Below are 18731 nucleotides of genomic sequence, written 5' to 3' on the forward strand. Positions count from 1 at the left end.
ATAATGTATAATCACCAGCAGCGTATAGCCTGGTGATTACATGGTGGCATGGGCCCCCTGACAGTATGTTTATAGGTGTTTCAAGTTTAAGTTGTGGCATTGAGCGGTGCCAAATTCAGTATGGGGAATGAAGGGTTAATTCCCTTCATGTGGTAACACGAGCAGGCTGCTGTGATTGGTCAGCCTGCTGCGTGGTGGTAATGGAAGTTGTTATGATGGGAATTTATGGGGTTAATCTGCCCCCTGTGAGTAACGCGAGCAGGCTGTGTGATTGGTCAGCCTGCTGCGCGCCAATTTTAAAGTCTGTCATTGGTGGACAGAGGTAAATATGCAGGAGACTTGCCTTTATAAGGAGCCAGCTGTGAGCCAGCTGTGTCAGTTTCCAGCTGTGAAGAAAGAAGAATCCAGATGGAGTCCCTCCTGGAGAAGATGATGGCTCGGGTCGGCGCAGCGGACGGCGAGGAGTGGCTGAAGAGGTGTCTGGCGCCGGTGAACGAAGCCGCCGAAGTGGTCCTGGATCCAGCTTCGGATCTCGCCGGCGTTCCTGCGCGGAGGGAAGAACTTCTGCGGCCCGGAGAAGGAGAAGACGTCCGGAGATCCCTGCGGAAGAAGAGGAAGAAGAGCGACGTCTACTCACCGCCTGCATCATGTTCTCAGCGGTCCGGCGGAGGGAGGAAGAGGTCGGCATCTGCTCGCGGTCGGCGCGGCGATGGGAGGAAGACGCCGGAGACATCGCGAGAGGCGGGAGTTCCGGCGAGAGGAGGGTCCGGAGCATCGCGAGACCGCCCAAGAAGCCGACGAGATTTGGCCGCGTCATCAGGGCGCGACTCCCAGAAGGCTCGGCGGGCGATTATCCCGGAAGTCGCCGTCGGGAGTTCCGCTCCGGCTGTTGTGGCCGGGTATAGCGGAGATCCTGGGTCGCTCACGGGCCTGTACGCGCCGCCAGCCCCATTGCAAAAGAGCTCAGCTGGGGCTTTGGCGGCGGCGACGCAGGTCTGGAGCTCGACAGAAGAATCCGAAGAGGACGTCGCAGCGAGCGGAGGTCGTCAACCCCAGTACAGCGCGTTGGATGGACCCGGGAGCGGAGGACATGGTGAGAGCCCCCTTGCTGGAGCACCCAATGTTAATTGTGTAAAGGACATGGTCATTAGGACTTTGTCTGAACTGCTTGGGGGCCATGTAGTGCTACCCCAGGCACCTGTTGCTGAAGTTTCTATTCAGGACAGGTTCCCTGGGGTGGCAGAGTCTCATTTAAAGGAAGCACTGACATGTGATGTTTCCCCTTTGGGTTTTCATCTCAGTGCTTCCCTTAAGGAAAAGATTTGGAGACAAGAGTATGTAGATATCTTTTCTCTGTTACCGGTTGCTAGGGAACTGCAGCATAAAGTGGAGAAACCGGATGGAAAACAAGAGGTTGAGTCAGAACGAAAGAAAAATTTTAAATCATTTTATTCATGGTTACAGGCTTTCTCCATTTATGCTGCAGTTCTTGGGGAGAAGTTTCCTAAATTGTGTAGTGGTTTGTTTCAGCACCAAGATTGTATTCTGGAGGCTTATCGTAATTTCGGTGGCTTAGCGTGGCTGAATTACGATGAGTCTTTCAGGCAGAAGTTGGCGGTTCACCCGGCTGTCAAGTGGGGTGTTAAAGATGTCGGGTTATGGCTGAATTTAATGCTGCCTCAGCGACAGAACCCTCACAGACAGCAGGTGAATGTCAATTCAAAAAGGGGGGTGTGCTTTGCATTCAATGAGTCCTCGTGCAAGTGGCAGGGTACCTGTCGCTTTCGCCATGAGTGCTCGTTTTGTGGCGGGGCTCACCCCTTGTTTAAATGTTTTAAAAAGCATGGTCAGTCCACGGTACAGCCATCTGGTGTTAGGGAGCAGTTTTTCAAAGGCTCAGACTCCAGTGAGCCTGGAAGGAATGCTCCCGTGGCTAGACCGTTTTCCAGACAGGCCGAAGGCAGCTCTGGTTCGTAGTGGGTTTCAGGCAGGTTTTCTTGTACCTTCTTTTGAAGGTATAGGTTGTAATGTAACTAGGAATTTACAATCAGTTGATAGCCATAAGGAGGTAGTCAGGGCACATATTGAAAAAGAACTGTTGTTGGGCAGGGTGTCTGGTCCTTTTGAATTTCCTCCGTTTACAAATTTTAGGATATCACCTTTGGGGGTTGTCCCCAAGAAGGAGGTTAATTCTTTTAGGATCATACATCACCTGTCTTATCCAGCAGGTAGCTCACTGAATGATGCTATTGATCCTAATGCATCTTCGGTGAGTTACACATCCTTTGATGAGGCTGTGGATTTGCTACGGAAGTTTGGCCCGGATTGTTTCCTGGCCAAATCTGATATCAAGTCTGCCTTCCGGCTTCTGCCAATTAACCCCTTGGGTTTTAATTCTTTGGGTTTTTGTTTTGAGGGCTCTTTTTATTTTGACAGGTGCCTCCCTATGGGTTTTTCTTTATCATGTTATTATTTTGAGTCCTTTTCCACGTTTTTGCATTGGTCAGTTCAAGAGGGGTTTCCAGAGGGGGGTATGTTACATTATTTGGACGATTTCCTTTTTGTTGGTAGGTCAGGACGTTGTTTGCAATTGCTAAATAAATTTTTGGGTTTGATGAAGTTTTTTGGGGTGCCGTTAGCTCAGGATAAAACAGTTTTCCATTGTACGGAGCTTGAGTTTTTAGGGATTGTTCTGGATTCACAAAAAATGGAATTGAGGCTCCCTGGCCAGAAGATTACGAAGTTAAAAGGCTGTATTGCGAGTTTTTTAGTGAAGAAAAAGTGTACCCTGCGAGAGCTCCAATCTCTGCTGGGTGGTTTGAACTTTGCATTAAGAATTCTGCCAATGGGGAGAGTGTTTTTCAGACGTTTGTATGATGCAACTAAGGGTGTTAGGTGTTCAGGTTCACACATTAGAATTTCGTGTGAGATGAGGAAGTATTTAAGAATTTGGTATGAATTTTTAGAAAGTTTCAACGGGATTAGCTGCGTTCAACAGGATTTTATGTTGTCTCAGGATCTCCTTTGGTTTACAGGGGTGTCTAAGGAAGTGGGGTTCGGTACGATTTTTCGTACACACTGGTGCTTTTCTTCATGGCCTTCATCTTGGTTGTCAGAAGGTTTGCTGGAGAAGCAGGTGTTATTGGAGCTTTTTCCGGTTTTTGTTTCAGTGCATATTTGGGGTAAGGAACTAGCGAATAGGAGGATTATACTCATATCGCATTGTCAAGGTTTGGTTTTTGCTTTGAACACCTTGGTGGTGAAGTGTAGGTTTCTGGGTGGTGTGTTGCGCAGATTGGTTCTATTGTGTCTGAAGTGGAATATTTGGTTGAAGGCTCGTTTTGCTCCTGAGTGCAATAATGCTTCCGTTTTTTACCTCTCTTCTCAGCGGTTAGAGGAATTCAGGAAGAGTTCAGGAAAGATGGATCCCCTTTTGACTGCATGCCCGTCCCAGTTGTGGGAGGCAATTTTGGATTAGTAGCAGATTCCATTAAAAATTCTATTGCACCAGGGACTTGGAAGGCATACTCGGCTGCTTGGTTGGCATGGAATCAATTTTGTGATTCCAGGAATCTGGTTCCCCGCAAGTGTGATGTGTCGACAGCACTTGGTTTTTTGAATTTTTATGTTGGTTTAGGTTATCGTTATAATTTTTTGTATAAAACATTTTGTGGAATTTCTTTTTTCTTAAAATTATATGGTGAGGAGTCTCTATTAAGCTTATTTGTGGTTCGGCAGGCGCTAAAGGGTTGTAAAAAAGGTTGTGTTGTGCCTGATCGCCGCAGGCCTATATCCGTGAATCTCTTAGAAAGATTATGGTTTATGTTGAGTGAAGTTTGTTTTAACAATTTTGAGTTATGTTTATTTCGTGCAGCTTTTGTGCTTTGTTTCTTCGCAGCACTCAGAATTAGTGAGTTGTTGTCCCATAGTCGGTACAACACCTCGGGTTTATATAGAAAGGATGTTTATGTATCTGACTCTTGTGCGGTGTTATTTATTAGTAGGTCCAAAATGGATCAACTTGGTAAAGGGTGTTCTGTGAAGTTGCGTCCTTTATGGGATTCATGTATATGCCCCGTCACCAATTTATGTAAATGGCTTACTGTACGGGGGGATACCCCGGGTTTGTTGTTTTTACATGTAGACGGTTCGCCTGCCACTAAGTTTCAATTTAATGCAATATTAAAAAAATGTATGGTTAAGTTGCAGCTAGATAGCTCCAACTTCTCATCACATTCTTTTCGGATCGGGGCGGCAACCGAGGCAGCAAGAGCTGGCCTCTCGGGAAAAAGAATTGGTAAAATTGGCAGATGGGCGTCAAAACGCTATCAGTTGTATATACGCCCGAATTTATTATAATTAATTTATTCTGTCTCTCTCCAATTCTAGGCCCAATGGTGATTTGGCTTGTAGGCCATTCGTTTATACACTGGGCGCAGAGGAGAGCGGCTTGTAGAAGTTACACAGAAAACTTATCTTTTCAGTATGAACTGATAAATGTTTTTTGGTACGGTATAAGGGGTCTGAAATTTTCTAATTTACTTGGCACCTTAAAAGGTATGCTGTTGACTCATCCGTATCCTGACCTTATAATTTTACACATTGGAGGGAATGACTTGGGTAAAATAAAGACTTTGGACTTGTTATCTAATTTCCGCAGAGATTTTGCGTTATTAAAGAATCTTTTTCCTTATTCAGCATTGATTTTTTCTGAAATTGTTCCGAGACTGGTTTGGAATGGCCAGCTTGCCTTTTTGGAAAAAATAAGGAAACGTGTCAATCGCGACATGGCAAAATTTTTTGTTAGTTTGGGCGACTTCTCATATCGCCATAGTGATCTGGAAGGTTTTACGGTTGGCCTGTACAGGTCTGATGGGGTACATCTCTCTGACGTTGGTCTGGACATTTTTAATGTGGGTATCCAGAATATGATAGAAAAATGGCTGCGGTGTTTGGGGGGGGCCTCGTATTGTTAATACTCGGCCGTTTGGGAAAAAATCGCCCAACTATGTTGGGTGGATTGTGGTTTTATAAGTGGTTAATGGTACTTTATGGTGGTATTTATGGAATTTTATGGTTATTGAATTTCAATAATATGGTGAATTTAATTTATCAAGTTACCAATAATAAAACACCACGGCCATTTTTATCCAAATGTCATGTGTCTGAGTATTTATTCTTTATTAATGGTAAGTTAATTGGTTATAGTGGGCTTTATGCTACCATGTATAATCACCAGCAGCGTATAGCCTGGTGATTACATGGTGGCATGGGCCCCCTGACAGTATGTTTATAGGTGTTTCAAGTTTAAGTTGTGGCATTGAGCGGTGCCAAATTCAGTATGGGGAATGAAGGGTTAATTCCCTTCATGTGGTAACACGAGCAGGCTGCTGTGATTGGTCAGCCTGCTGCGTGGTGGTAATGGAAGTTGTTATGATGGGAATTTATGGGGTTAATCTGCCCCCTGTGAGTAACGCGAGCAGGCTGTGTGATTGGTCAGCCTGCTGCGCGCCAATTTTAAAGTCTGTCATTGGTGGACAGAGGTAAATATGCAGGAGACTTGCCTTTATAAGGAGCCAGCTGTGAGCCAGCTGTGTCAGTTTCCAGCTGTGAAGAAAGAAGAATCCCCCGCCCACCCTCCCAGTGTAAAGTCATGGTTTTTAACTGTTTATTATTTTTGTCGTGATGTTTTATTAGTTGGGAAAAAATCGCCCAACTATGTTGGGTGGATTGTGGTTTTATAAGTGGTTAATGGTACTTTATGGTGGTATTTATGGAATTTTATGGTTATTGAATTTCAATAATATGGTGAATTTAATTTATCAAGTTACCAATAATAAAACACCACGGCCATTTTTATCCAAATGTCATGTGTCTGAGTATTTATTCTTTATTAATGGTAAGTTAATTGGTTATAGTGGGCTTTATGCTACCATGACACTGACACTGGGTGTACAGGATAATGACACTGACACTCGGGGTACAGGATAATGACACTGACACTGGGGTTACAAGATAATGACACTGACACTGGGGGTACAGGATAATGACACTGACACTGGGGATACAGGATAATGATACTGACACTGGGGGTACAGGATAATAACACTGAAACTGGGGGTACAGGATAATGACACTGATACTGGGGGTACAGGATAATAACACTGAAACTGGGGGTACAGGATAATGACACTGATACTGGGGTTACAAGATAATGACATTGACACTGGTGGTACAGGACACTGACACTGGGGGTACAGGATAATGACACTGACACTGGGGGTACAGGATAATGACACTGACACTGGGGTTACAAGATACTGACACTGACATTGGGGGTACAGGACACTGACACTGGGGGCACAGGATAATGACACTGACACTGGGGGTACAGGATAATGACACTGACTGACACAGGGTGTACAGGATAATGACAATGACACTGGGGGTACAGGATAATGATACTGACACTGGGGTACAGGATAATGACAAATACACTGGGGTACAGGATAATGACAATGATACTGGGGGTACAGGATAATGACACTGACACTGGGGGTACAGGATAATGATAATGACAATGACACTGGGGGTACAGGATAATGACAATGACACTGGGGGTACAGGATAATGACACTGACGCTGGGGGTACAGGCTAATGACACGGACACTGGAGGTACAGGATAATGACGCTGACACTGGGGTTACAGGATAATGACACTGGGGGTACAGGATAATGACACTGACACTGGGGGTACAGGATAATGACACTGACTGACACAGGGTGTACAGGATAATGACAATGACACTGGGGGTACAGGATAATGATACTGACACTGGGGTACAGGATAATGACAAATACACTGGGGTACAGGATAATGACAATGATACTGGGGGTACAGGATAATGACACTGACACTGGGGGTACAGGATAATGATAATGACAATGACACTGGGGGTACAGGATAATGACAATGACACTGGGGGTACAGGATAATGACACTGACGCTGGGGGTACAGGCTAATGACACGGACACTGGAGGTACAGGATAATGACGCTGACACTGGGGTTACAGGATAATGACACTGGGGGTACAGGATAATGACACTGACACTGGGGGTACAGGATAATGATGCTTGATACTCGGTACAGGATAAGACACTTGGAATACAGGATAATTACTCTGTTCTTTTACTCAGCACCCAGCTTTTCTATGTTCTGATCGCCATCTTGTCTTCAGCACCCAACTTTCCCATGATATCAGAGAATGGGAAAGCTGGGAACTGGGGAGCTTAGGACAAGATGGATATCAGAACATAGGAAAGCTGGGTGATGAGAAAAATAGCCTCTTTCTCTCAGCTCAGCACCCAGCTTTCCCAATCCCATCCCATGCTTTGACTGCTGCTATCCCTCTTTTCCTAATCCCTACTGATATATGGTTACTGTGTGAACTTCACGCACATCACACAGCAGGGACTGGTGCACACACCCTGCAGCCCCCAAATCACACACACCCTGCACCCCCAAATCACACACACATTGCATCCCCAAATCACACACACCCAGCACCCACAAATCACACACACCCAGCACCCTGAAATCACACACACCCTGCACCCCCAAATCATACACATCCAGCACCCACCAAATCACACACACCTTGCATCCCCAAATCACACACATCCTGCACCCCCAAATCACACACACCCAGCACCCCAAAATAACACACACCCAGCACCCCCAAATCACTCACCCTACACCCCCAAATCACACACACCCTGCACCCCCAAATCACACACACCCTGCACCCCCAAATCACATACACCCCGCACCCCCAAATCACACTCAGCACCCTCATGCCCTGCAAATCTCACACAGCCAGGCTGTACCCCACATTACCCATCTCTCAAACACACTGAAACCCCCTTTCCCACACACCCTGTATCACTTAACAACCCTCTATCACAGTGTGGACCCCCCCATATGCCACTCACCCACCCTCCCCCCCCGCTCCCCACATCCTCCCCTCCAGCTTCCCACATCCTCCCCTTATCCTTATTACGACATCTTCCTCGGTCTCTGGCCAGGCTTCTCCCACACGGTTACATGGGCATGAGTCATCGCAGTCCTAGCACTACATGCAGTTTCTTCTTTTGGGAAGCAGCTTGTGCTCTGCCCCTGCCGCACTGCTGCTCATAAACTCCGGTGCTCCCCTCCAGGTCAGGAGCGCTCCCTCTGCCAACCGTGTAGCTACTGGCACTGTTATAATCTGATGGCTGCCTGCAGTGCATACAGTGTCATCACCTGCGGCGGCGGCCCGACAGTCTAAAGAGCCGCGGCCGCAGGTCATTGTAATACACCCGGCGGGGGCCCTGCAGGCTGCCGGGGTCAGCTTAGTGTGGAGTCAAGGTCGGGCCTTCCCCGCTACTCTGCAACACCAGACCGACGCTGAACCAAAGTAAAGGAGGGGAAATTGCTAAGAAACAGTTTCTAGTGCCTAATAACTGTAATAAAACGTCAAATCAAGCCCCGACCTCCAAAAAAAACCACTTTAGCAGATATTCACACATTTCGTTTTTTACATATTTCCTTCTTTTTCGATTAGAAAGGGCGGTAACTTATACATTATATTGGTGTTTGTCTCACACCTCCTTTTTTGGGACAAATTTGATAGCACTTTAAAAGGTCAGCTACAATGTGCCCGTTGGGATGTTGATCTTGCCCTCCTCCTACTCCTCCACCAGCATCACCGGCTCCGGTAGCCCTCTATTCAAATTCTATTCAAATGATTGAGAAATGTAAGTTTTATGAACAAACGAACGCCACGCTGGGACATCAAAGCTGATGTAGTTGATGATGATTGTGTACCGCCCCGCGCTCGACCACAGCCGAGCTGCTTGGGTCCGGGCTCGTTCGGTGGGTGGCTCGAGTGCCTCCGGCACCCGGGGGGTCACGTCGCTCTGAAGGGAAGTTGGCGCTACGTGAAGGAGGGTGATCTTCGGTGGGGAGGTTCACAGCCGGGGCCGTGGTACTTAGGGATTTAAGTTCGTGACGCCACCCACGGGTTGTGGTGAGTGTGGACACCGCCGCTGCCATTAACTAGGCTCCCGGGGACGGTGTTGTGCAGCCTGATGTTGACCCCTCCGTAGGCAGGGGGTGATGGTCCCCGGGGCCGGTGGTTGCGAGGTGCGGGCGTGTTGGTGCGGCATGGTGCGCAGCCCGAGGACACTGATGTACTCACTATGACAGATACACCGGAGTCTCTGGTAAACCAAAAGGATGGTGGTCGGTGCCCGCAGCCGGCTGCACTTGGTCCTCCACCCGGTTCGGTGGTTCCCGCCTTTGTCCTGCACCTCGTTTTGTAGATTTTGACTGCCTATGCTTCAGCGACGGTAGTCCGCTCCCGGCTGTGTGTGTGTCTGGGAACCCTTTTGTGCTGGCCCGTGGGATCTCTCTGCCTGTGCGGTGGCTTTATATCTCCATCGGTGGGCTGTTGCTGTCTTTCGGGTCTTGGGACGGGAAAGGACCTAAGGTACAGACCTCAATCAGTAAATTTGACGTGGTCCAGTGGCTTCTGGTCTGAGTACCCCTCCTGGTGCTCCAGTTTCCAGTTGGTTCCCCGGTTCGGTACCGGCAGGCCACTACCCTGTCCCGGTCCTTTACGGTTCCACCAGCCGTCTTCCCGGCTCCTGCAAGCGGTAACCACCGTCTGCCTCCTGGCCACAGGGTATCCGGGCTACGACCCAGATCCCTGACAGACGTTTACTCCTTTGCAACTACTCCACTCTCCTCTCCAAAACTAATCTAATCTGTTGTGTTTCCCGCCTCAGGCTATCCGAACTCTTTGGTGGGAGTGGCCAACTGCCTGGCTCCGCCCCCTGGTGGTGGTCAAGACCTGAGAGAGGTGACTCACGGTTTTTAGGTTGGCTGCTGTTACTTTGTTAGGGGACGGGTGTTTGTGCAAGGGCCTACCTGTGACTACCTGGCTAGTCCAGGGAGTCACATTTGCATCTGACCAAAAGCAGGTTGGGAGCAAAAGGCATCATTGCCTGCTTCCTAGACCGCAGTTTGTGAAGCATGCAGCACCATGGAAGTGGCAGTTGTTTCACTCTGGAACTCAGGCTTTATTCCACTAGCTAACACCGAGGATTTAAAAAAATTCAGTTTCCCCAGGAGGGAATGGTTCAAAGACCATGTAGCACAGCATCAGAAGTTATTCCCAACAGCTCCCAACAGTTTATTTTGAAAAAAAATGGTAGGATAAGCAACAGGGCATAAAATGCCAAGGAGTTTAATACTAAAGTTCCCCTAGGGTGTAGTGGTTGAGACATCATGTAGCTAAGCATCACAAGGTACTCCCAAGAGCTCCCAACAGCTTATTTTAAAAAAATTGGTAGCATAAGTAACAGGGGATATATTCAATTCCATTAGGGTGTTGTGGTTCAGACACCATGTAGCTAAGCATCACAAGGTACTCCCAACAGCTCCCAACAGCTTATTTTAAAAAAAAAATTGGTAGGATAAGCAAGAGGGCATAACATGCCAAGAAGCTAAAAAAAAATTCTGGTTTTGCGAGGGCCATGTGTAACACACCTTGGAGCACAGCATCAATAAAGAACACAAATAGAGACTACCCGACCAATTGTTCTAGACAGTGTAGCCCCGGCAGTGCTTGTGCCAGTGCATAATGTACAAAGGCTTGAAAAATATTGCCCTGTGTGATTGGGCCAAACAATTACATGGCAGCAGCATAACAAGTTACATTAGTCATGCGGTGTCATTAGATGATATAAGACAAAATAGTCTTGAATGAGAAACAATGGAACTTATTTGAACTTAAGAAATCCAAATTTTTGGGGCTACACTTATTATTGGGTCTTGTTAACAGGCGGCCTGAGATACTCTGGGGAAATCCATCTATGGTTCATTTTGATCATGGTCAAACTGTCTGCACTTTCCGTGGATAGTCGTGTGCGACTATCTGTTATTATTCACCCCGCTGAGCTGAAAACACGCTCAGACAACACACTCGCAGCAGGGCAAGCTAGCACTTCCAAAGCGTACAACGTCAGGTCTCGCCAAGTGTTGAGCTTGGAAACCCAATAGTTAAAGGGAACAGTAGACTCTGAAAGCACGCTGATACGGTCACCTACATAGTCCCTCACCATCTTACTTGTGTTCCCTCCTTGTCATCGTTCCCCCAACTGGTATCTGATTCGCAGTTGACGGTTTGTGGAAAATGGACCAGTTTTGGCACATTAGTCCCCTGCCTGTGTTGCTCCTACTATGCGTAGCCCTCTCTTGTAATCCTGTTGCGTGAGATGACACGCTACCTCTGACTCCAGCATGTTCTGATGGTAATCATTTCATCAACTGCTCCACTACAGCCTCTTGAATATTTCCATAGTACAATTTTTATTTGCCTTCACAAGTAGCGAAGCAAATTTGCCTTTGTAGCGTGCGTCAACGAAGGTACATAACCAGTACTTGTTGTCTGCGAAAATGTGGACTAGCCGACAGTCATGAGAAAGGCAGTGTGACATGAACTGTGCCATGTGTCCCAGACTCTGAACTGGAAACCTTTGTGTGTCACTGCTAAGAATACATTCTGTCTCCCTAAACCTCCTCTCCTCCTCAGTCTGTCTCTCCTCCTCCTGCTCCTCCTCAGGCCATCCATGCTGGACAGCCCTGAAGCTTGGGTTGTCAATCCCTTCGTTACCAATGTCAAAGCATTTCTGTTCTTCATCCTCCTCCTCATCCTCATGCTCATGATGCTGAGCAAAGGTGGCCTGAGCTTGTTGACCGAGGTTGTGTGGATTACTAGCAACCATGGTGAAGTCTGGATCCACAGACAACTCGTGTGTTATGGTACAATGTTCAACAACTACCATGGAGCAGTTTACCCAAGCCGTAGGGCCCTAATGCTGACTGCAGCCCTTAACCCAATTCCAACTAGAAGCAGCCGGGCGGCACACCTAATGCTCCCTATGTACAGTGCCTACAAGTAGTCTTCAACCCCCTGCAGATTTAGCAGGTTTGATAAGATGCAAATAAGTTAGAGCCTGCAAACTTCAAACAAGAGCAGGATTTATTAACAGATGCATAAATCTTACAAACCAACAAGTTATGTTGCTTAGTTAAATTTTAATAAATTTTCAACATAAAAGTGTGGGTCAATTATTATTCAACCCCTAGGTTTAATATTTTGTGGAATAACCCTTGTTTGCAATTACAGCTAATAATCGTCTTTTATAAGACCTGATCAGGCCGGCACAGGTCTCTGGAGTTATCTTGGCCCACTGCTCCATGCAGATCTTCTCCAAGTTATCTAGGTTCTTGGGGTGTCTCATGTGGACTTTAATCTTGAGCTCCTTCCACAAGTTTTCAATTGGGTTAAGGTCAGGAGACTGACTAGGCCACTGCAACACCTTGATTTTTTCCCTCTTGAACCAGGCCTTGGTTTTCTTGGCTGTGTGCTTTGGGTCGTTGTCTTGTTGGAAGATGAAATGACGACCCATCTTAAGATCCTTGATGGAGGAGCGGAGGTTCTTGGCCAAAATCTCCAGGTAGGCCGTGCTATCCATCTTCCCATGGATGCGGACCAGATGGCCAGGCCCCTTGGCTGAGAAACAGCCCCACAGCATGATGCTGCCACCACCATGCTTGACTGTAGGGATGGTATTCTTGGGGTCGTATGCAGTGCCATCCAGTCTCCAAACGTCACGTGTGTGGTTGGCACCAAAGATCTCGAACTTGGTCTCATCAGACCAGAGAACCTTAAACCAGTCTGTCTCAGAGTCCTCCAAGTGATCATGAGCAAACTGTAGACGAGCCTTGACATGACGCTTTGAAAGTAAAGGTACCTTACGGGCTCGTCTGGAACGGAGACCATTGCGGTGGAGTACGTTACTTATGGTATTGACTGAAACCAATGTCCCCACTGCCATGAGATCTTCCCGGAGCTCCTTCCTTGTTGTCCTTGGGTTAGCCTTGACTCTTCGGACAAGCCTGGCCTCGGCACGGGTGGAAACCTTCAAAGGCTGTCCAGGCCGTGGAAGGCTAACAGTAGTTCCAAAAGCCTTCCACTTCCGGATGATGCTCCCAACAGTGGAGACAGGTAGGCCCAATTCCTTGGAAAGGGTTTTGTACCCCTTGCCAGCCATGTGACCCTTCACGATCTTGTCTCTGATGGCCTTGGAATGCTCCTTTGTCTTTCCCATGTTGACCAAGTATGAGTGCTGTTCACAAGTTTGTGGAGGGTCTTAATTAGTCAGAAAAGGCTGGAAAAAGAGATAATTAATCCAAACATGTGAAGCTCATTGTTCTTTGTGCCTGAAATACTTCTTAATACTTAAGGGGAACCAAACAGAATTCTTGTGGTTTGAGGGGTTGAATAATAAATGACCCTCTGAATAAACTTTTCACAATTTAAAAAAAAAAAAAAAAAAAAGAAATAACATTCTTTTTTGCTGCAGTGCTTTTCACACTTCCAGGCTGATCTACAGTCCAAATGTCACAATGCCAAGTTAATTCCGAATAAGTAAACCTGCTAAATCTGCAGGTCGTTGAATACTACTTGTAGGCACTGTACCTAAAGGCAGAAAGTGGAAAAGCTATCTTTCCTCGGAGCAGATTTTCCCACAAAGGAGATAGAAAGACCACCACATATAATAACGGTTAGCAAGATGAAAGGACGCACACAGTCAGAGCTAGATTGAGCAAAGCGAGGCCATGTGCTAATTTCTAGGATACAAAAAGTACAAGATAGTGAACTCTGCAGTCCGCATAAAAATCCTAATATCCTACACGGAGTGTGCAAATAGGTGTAAGTAATCTAGCACTCATATGTATGTACTCCGTACAATGCTCGGGTAACACTGCAGAAAAAATGCCTAACAAAAAACCCTGCAACTAATATTTCCAACATGAAATACCAGGGAGAAAACTCCCCCTTTCTGAAGGTACAAACAATGCTAGGAAAAACACAAATACCTTCAAAAATAAAATGCAAACGCGAGAATCACATTGCATACAAAATGTATGAAAGAAACTTATGGACTTATCTTAGTAGAAGGCAGGAGAGCAGAACCACACTGGCAACAGCATGAAGTCCAAACACACCTATATCCAGATCAAGCCAGTGTGAAGCCCCTCACCTGCAGGTCACCTCAGGGTCTTCACGTGCTGGGAATCATCTGGCAACAGGTATGTCAGGTTAACTTTAAAAGGAATCGTGACGCCACTCTCGGTTTTGCGGTTAGGGTGAGGGGTGACCGCCACTGCAGTTTAACGAGCGTCTGGGGCTGATGGTGTCTGCAGTCTGGTATTATGGCCTCCCGAGAGTGAGGCTGGCCCCAGGGGCTTGGGTGTATGTGTGTAGTACCACAGGTCGCAGAAGAACTGACACACAGTCCAGAAATGTCTTTCAGGGTTTTTACTCACTTTTTGCTGGTAGAGTGAGGCAACTCGGGCGATGCTATGATGAACCAGGTGGAACCAGGTATCCTTCAGGCTGACATAGGGGTGACTGCTGACTCTCCTTCCTAGCACCTTTTTTTCGGACCACCCTGACTTGAAGTATCGTGGGATGCATCCAGGGAAGTCGCTACTGCTTTTCTCCCCTTTCTGACCCGTTTGCTGAAAGCGTGGACCAAGGATAAGATGGCTCCAGGTTCGATCCTCCTTATGGGCCCCCACGTTGCTGTTGATGCTCGGGTTCTCTGTTGGTTCTCGGGTGCCTGACCAGGTCAGGGGCGCCACATTCCCCCCTTAGTTATCAACAGCATGTCTCGGGCTGTAAAGACAAGAACATTTTGAAGTGCAAACTTTTAACATAAAAAAAAATTAAAACATCATAAAACATTGTAAAACATTATAAAACACACCAGGTACCATTTTTCACCACCCTCCAACCACAAGTCCGTAACCCACCCAAAAACCGCTCATCTTCCTTTCCTGAGGTTGGTGGTTAAAGGTAGGCCCCATAAACAAGCGTACCCGCTTCCGCGTGGTGGAGAGCTAGGCGCCATAAACAGGCGTGCTCCCTTGTCGTAGGTGAGCCAGGCCCCATAAACAGGCGTGCTCTTGGCTTTTTGGACAGCAAGCGCCATCACAGGCGTGCTTCCTGGTGGTGCAAAGCCAGGCCCCATAAACAGGCATGCTCTGGTGTTGGTACCACAGAGGTAAAACTTCATACACTGCGAGAGTTTGTGGCTATAGCCAGTTCATAGCCTTTGGTCCGTAGTTTAAAGTGCACAACAAAACCAGGTGCTTAAAATTTTTTTTTTTTCCAATAGGTTCTCACAAAAGTACTTGTGGGCACGTTCTTGAACTTTTCAACGTTGCTTCAACTGGTAACAAACATTCTTACTTTATTTCTGTTACAAGACTCAGATGGACTTTCTCCTCTCACTGGTGCTTGGCACAGCAGTGCTCTGCTCCTTGGAAGTGGTGTCTTGGGTCGGTTCTTGTGCTCCATCAGCATCTGTAGCCTCTTTAGCATCTTTAGCATCTGTAGCATCTGTAGCATCCACTTCTTCACTTTTGGGATCCCATAGTGACAATAACTTTGGGGACCTGGTGGAATCTGCTGAGCTGTAGCTTGAACTCTTTGGGCGTGGTGCCACGTCTAGGGCATACCAGCCCTGTTCACCCTTGTGCCTGGTGAATTCAACGAGGTCTCCCATACGTAGGTCTTTACCAGGGTGTCTTCTGGGCAGGTGGGACCGGACATCCCTTCTGGACACAAATATGCCCTATTTGAGGCCGGTCTCTACAATAAAACTGTAGTCTGTGCGCAGGTTGAATTCCTCAACCACTCCGTGGTGGATAGGACCTCGGGTCTGGAAGCCGGTCTGCCGCAGGGACTTCTCCTGTAAATCCCTGGCCTCCACTCTTTCTCTTTCTGGGGTAAAATGCACAGGGGGGTGCGTTGCCCTCACGTAGCGCTGTCTTCTGAGGGCTGGTCTCCTCATCACCAGTATCTCGCTGTCTGTGGGTTTCCAGGTTACATGTAGGCTGGGCATGAAGGCACTTAGTTCTTCTTCCTCAGCAGGGGGTGTCGTGACCTCTTCCCATCGGGGGGGCAACAGCGCGACCTCAGGGCCTCCCTTACTCGCAAAGGGTGCTGCGCCCTCCTGCATCCATCTGGGGATCGTCACTTCAGCCTCCATGCTTCCCCTCCTCCCCCTTAGTGGTGCTGAGTACTCCTCCGGTTGTTCTGGCAGCAGCTCTGGGGAAGGGCTTTCATCAGAGGGCCAGGGTGGTGGGCCTCTCTCTGGCATGAAGAGTGCTGGGACGGCTCCGGGTCCGGATGACTGCCTGGGGACCAAGTACTTGTCCACCAGGTAGCCGGGAAACCGAGCCTTTAAATCTTTTTTAGTCGCACCATTTCTTCGGCCACTTCTGGCGGGAAGGTAGAGGCGGCATCCCCAGTCCGCTTCTGGTCTGGGGGTAGAAGTAGAAGGCGTTGCGGCCTGGTCTGGTCTGGCCGGACGGGGCGTTGCTGCGGCCTGGTCTGGTCTGGCCGGATAGGGCGTTGTTACGGCCTGGTCTGGTCTGGCCGGACACGGCGTGGCTGCACCGAACGTCGCAGCAGTGGTCACAGCGGGAACTGTGGCAGGGATCACCTCCGGTAGCAGCACCGGCGGAGTCAACACACTCGAGCATGCAGGGGCAGCGTAGGACTCACACAAAGGCATCAGCAAGGGGGTCTGGGTGGTCACTTCTCGGCATGGCATTTGTCGCGCGGTCCACCTCTCGTAGGCCCGAACTGCCATAGCCGTCTCCCGTAGCTCCGAGCGCCACTCCATCACTTGCTGGAGGATCCATGCTTGCACCCAGTCGCAGAAGTGGGCGAGTTCCCAGTCCCACCTGGCGGAAGTGCCTGGTTCTGGCTCACTGCTTGCAGACGCCATCCTCTCTCTGTCGCTGCTCACCAGGTTCTGGTCACGCTGCAACCTAAGTTTCGTTTTCTCTCTCTCTCTCTCTCTCTCCTCCCATAGGACTCGAACATTTCAGCAGTCCAGGAGCAGATCCGCCTTCATCTTCTCTGTGCACTCCGCCAGAGCGTTAAAGGGGTTCTAGTATCGCCACGCCTCTTCGTGGGCGGTTACTTCTTTTTGCGTGGGCTGCTGTTGTTTCTTGGCGTGCTTTCTGAGGTGGCAATATGGCGGCGTTTAAAATTTTCCAAGCGGACCGCCAAGGCGCACGGTCACCTTTCTTAACAGGCCTAGTCCTTATCCTGTTTGTGACGCCAGATATGAAGCCCCTCACCTGCAGGTCGCCTCACGTGCTGGGAATCTTCTGGCAACAGGTATATCAGGTTAACTTTAATAGGAATCGTGACGCCACTCTCAGTTTTGCGGTCAGGGTGAGGGGTGACCGCCACTGCAGTTTAACGAGCGTCTGGGGCTGATGGTGTCTGCAGTCTGGTGTTATGGCCTCCCGAGAGTGAGGCTGGCCCCAGGGGCTCGAGTGTATGTGCATAGTACCACAGGTCACAGAAGAACTCACACACAGTCCAGAAATGTCTTTCAGGGTTTTTACTCACTTTTTGCTGGTAGAGTGAGGCAACCTGGGCGATGCTATGATGAACCAGGTGGAACCAGGTATCCTTCAGGCTGATATAGGGGTGACTGTTGACTCTCCTTCCTAGCACCTTTTTTTCAGACCACCCCTGACTTGAAGTATCGTGGGATGCATCCAGGGAAGTCGCTACTGCCTTTCTCCCCTTTCTGACCCGTTTGCTGACAGCATAGACCAAGGATAGGATGGCTCCAGGCTTGATCCTCCTTATGGGCCCCTCGTTGCTGTTAATGTTCGGGTTCTCTGTTGGTTGGCGTGGAAGCTCTAGTCCCACAGCCTACAGGATTTAGCAGACCACTAAATGGATGTCTGGCTCTAGGGACCTGTATCCCGTGTGTGCATTCATTACCAGGAGTCCTCGTACTCAACTCGTTACTGCTCTCTTTCTTCAGGTGTCTTTCAGTCTGACTTGGTGGTAATGTTCTCCTCCGCCAGCAGCCACTGCATGTGCAGGGTCTGACAGTGTTCCGCTCTTCAGCCCTACACTTCAGACACGGCTGCTCCACTCCTTCTCCTCTGACTCCCACTGCACAACTCTCTTCCAGCTTCACTACAGAACCACACTAACTGTGATATCTGGAGGCGCTCCCCCCTCCTGGGTCTTCCCAGGGGTCCCCTCTAATGTGTGTGTGTGTCCTGGTCAAAGGGTGCCTGTGTGTACACACCCTACTCAGCCTTTGGGATTATCTGTTTGTACTGACCCAGCATGGGTGCAGTACTCAGTGGTGCCTGACAAGGTCAGGAGCGCCACACCAGCACTGAAAATCAAGTGTACAACAATGCAGTCACAGACCTCAATGCACCAACACCTGCAACCACCGGGGAAGCCCAAGAGCGGAACCCATCCAGACAGCATTCATAACACTCGGGTGCATGAACACTTTGGTCAGTCAGACCATCCAGTGAGCATTTCAATAAACAAATCAGTGGAATGGTAATGCTGATAACAGCATCCTCACTGCTCACAATGTTGGTACAGTAATCAAAATTTTCCAAGACCTGACAAATGTCTGCAATCCACACCCACTCAGCAGTACTTATGTCTGGCAGCGGCGTCTGATGGGCATGTTCCATCTGGAATTGGGATACTGCCCTCTGCTGCTCATGGATCCTGGCCAACATATGATAGGTTGAATTCCATCTT

General features: G+C 48.4%; 1 protein-coding gene across 1 annotated transcript; it reads left to right on the plus strand.

Moving 5' to 3' along the window:
- Positions 1-340: 340 nt before the first annotated feature.
- Positions 341-5188, plus strand: LOC142294756 (uncharacterized). The gene is made up of 2 exons (XM_075337895.1): positions 341-1093; positions 4390-5188. The coding sequence occupies exons 1-2, from the start codon at positions 409-411 to the stop codon at positions 4974-4976; spliced, it is 1272 nt and encodes a 423-aa protein (XP_075194010.1). The 5' UTR covers positions 341-408; the 3' UTR covers positions 4977-5188.
- Positions 5189-18731: the final 13543 nt, after the last annotated feature.

Source organism: Anomaloglossus baeobatrachus, chromosome 1, assembly GCF_048569485.1.
Source record: "Anomaloglossus baeobatrachus isolate aAnoBae1 chromosome 1, aAnoBae1.hap1, whole genome shotgun sequence".
Classification (NCBI taxonomy): domain Eukaryota; kingdom Metazoa; phylum Chordata; class Amphibia; order Anura; family Aromobatidae; genus Anomaloglossus; species Anomaloglossus baeobatrachus.

Coding starts and splice junctions, on each gene's coding strand:
- LOC142294756 (XM_075337895.1), top strand. CDS start 409: ATGGAGTCCCTCCTGGAGAAGATGATGGCTCGGGTCGGCGCAGCGGAC. Junction 1,094..4,389: donor ACCCGGGAGCGGAGGACATG/GTGAGAGCCCCC, acceptor CTCCAATTCTAG/GCCCAATGGTGATTTGGCTT.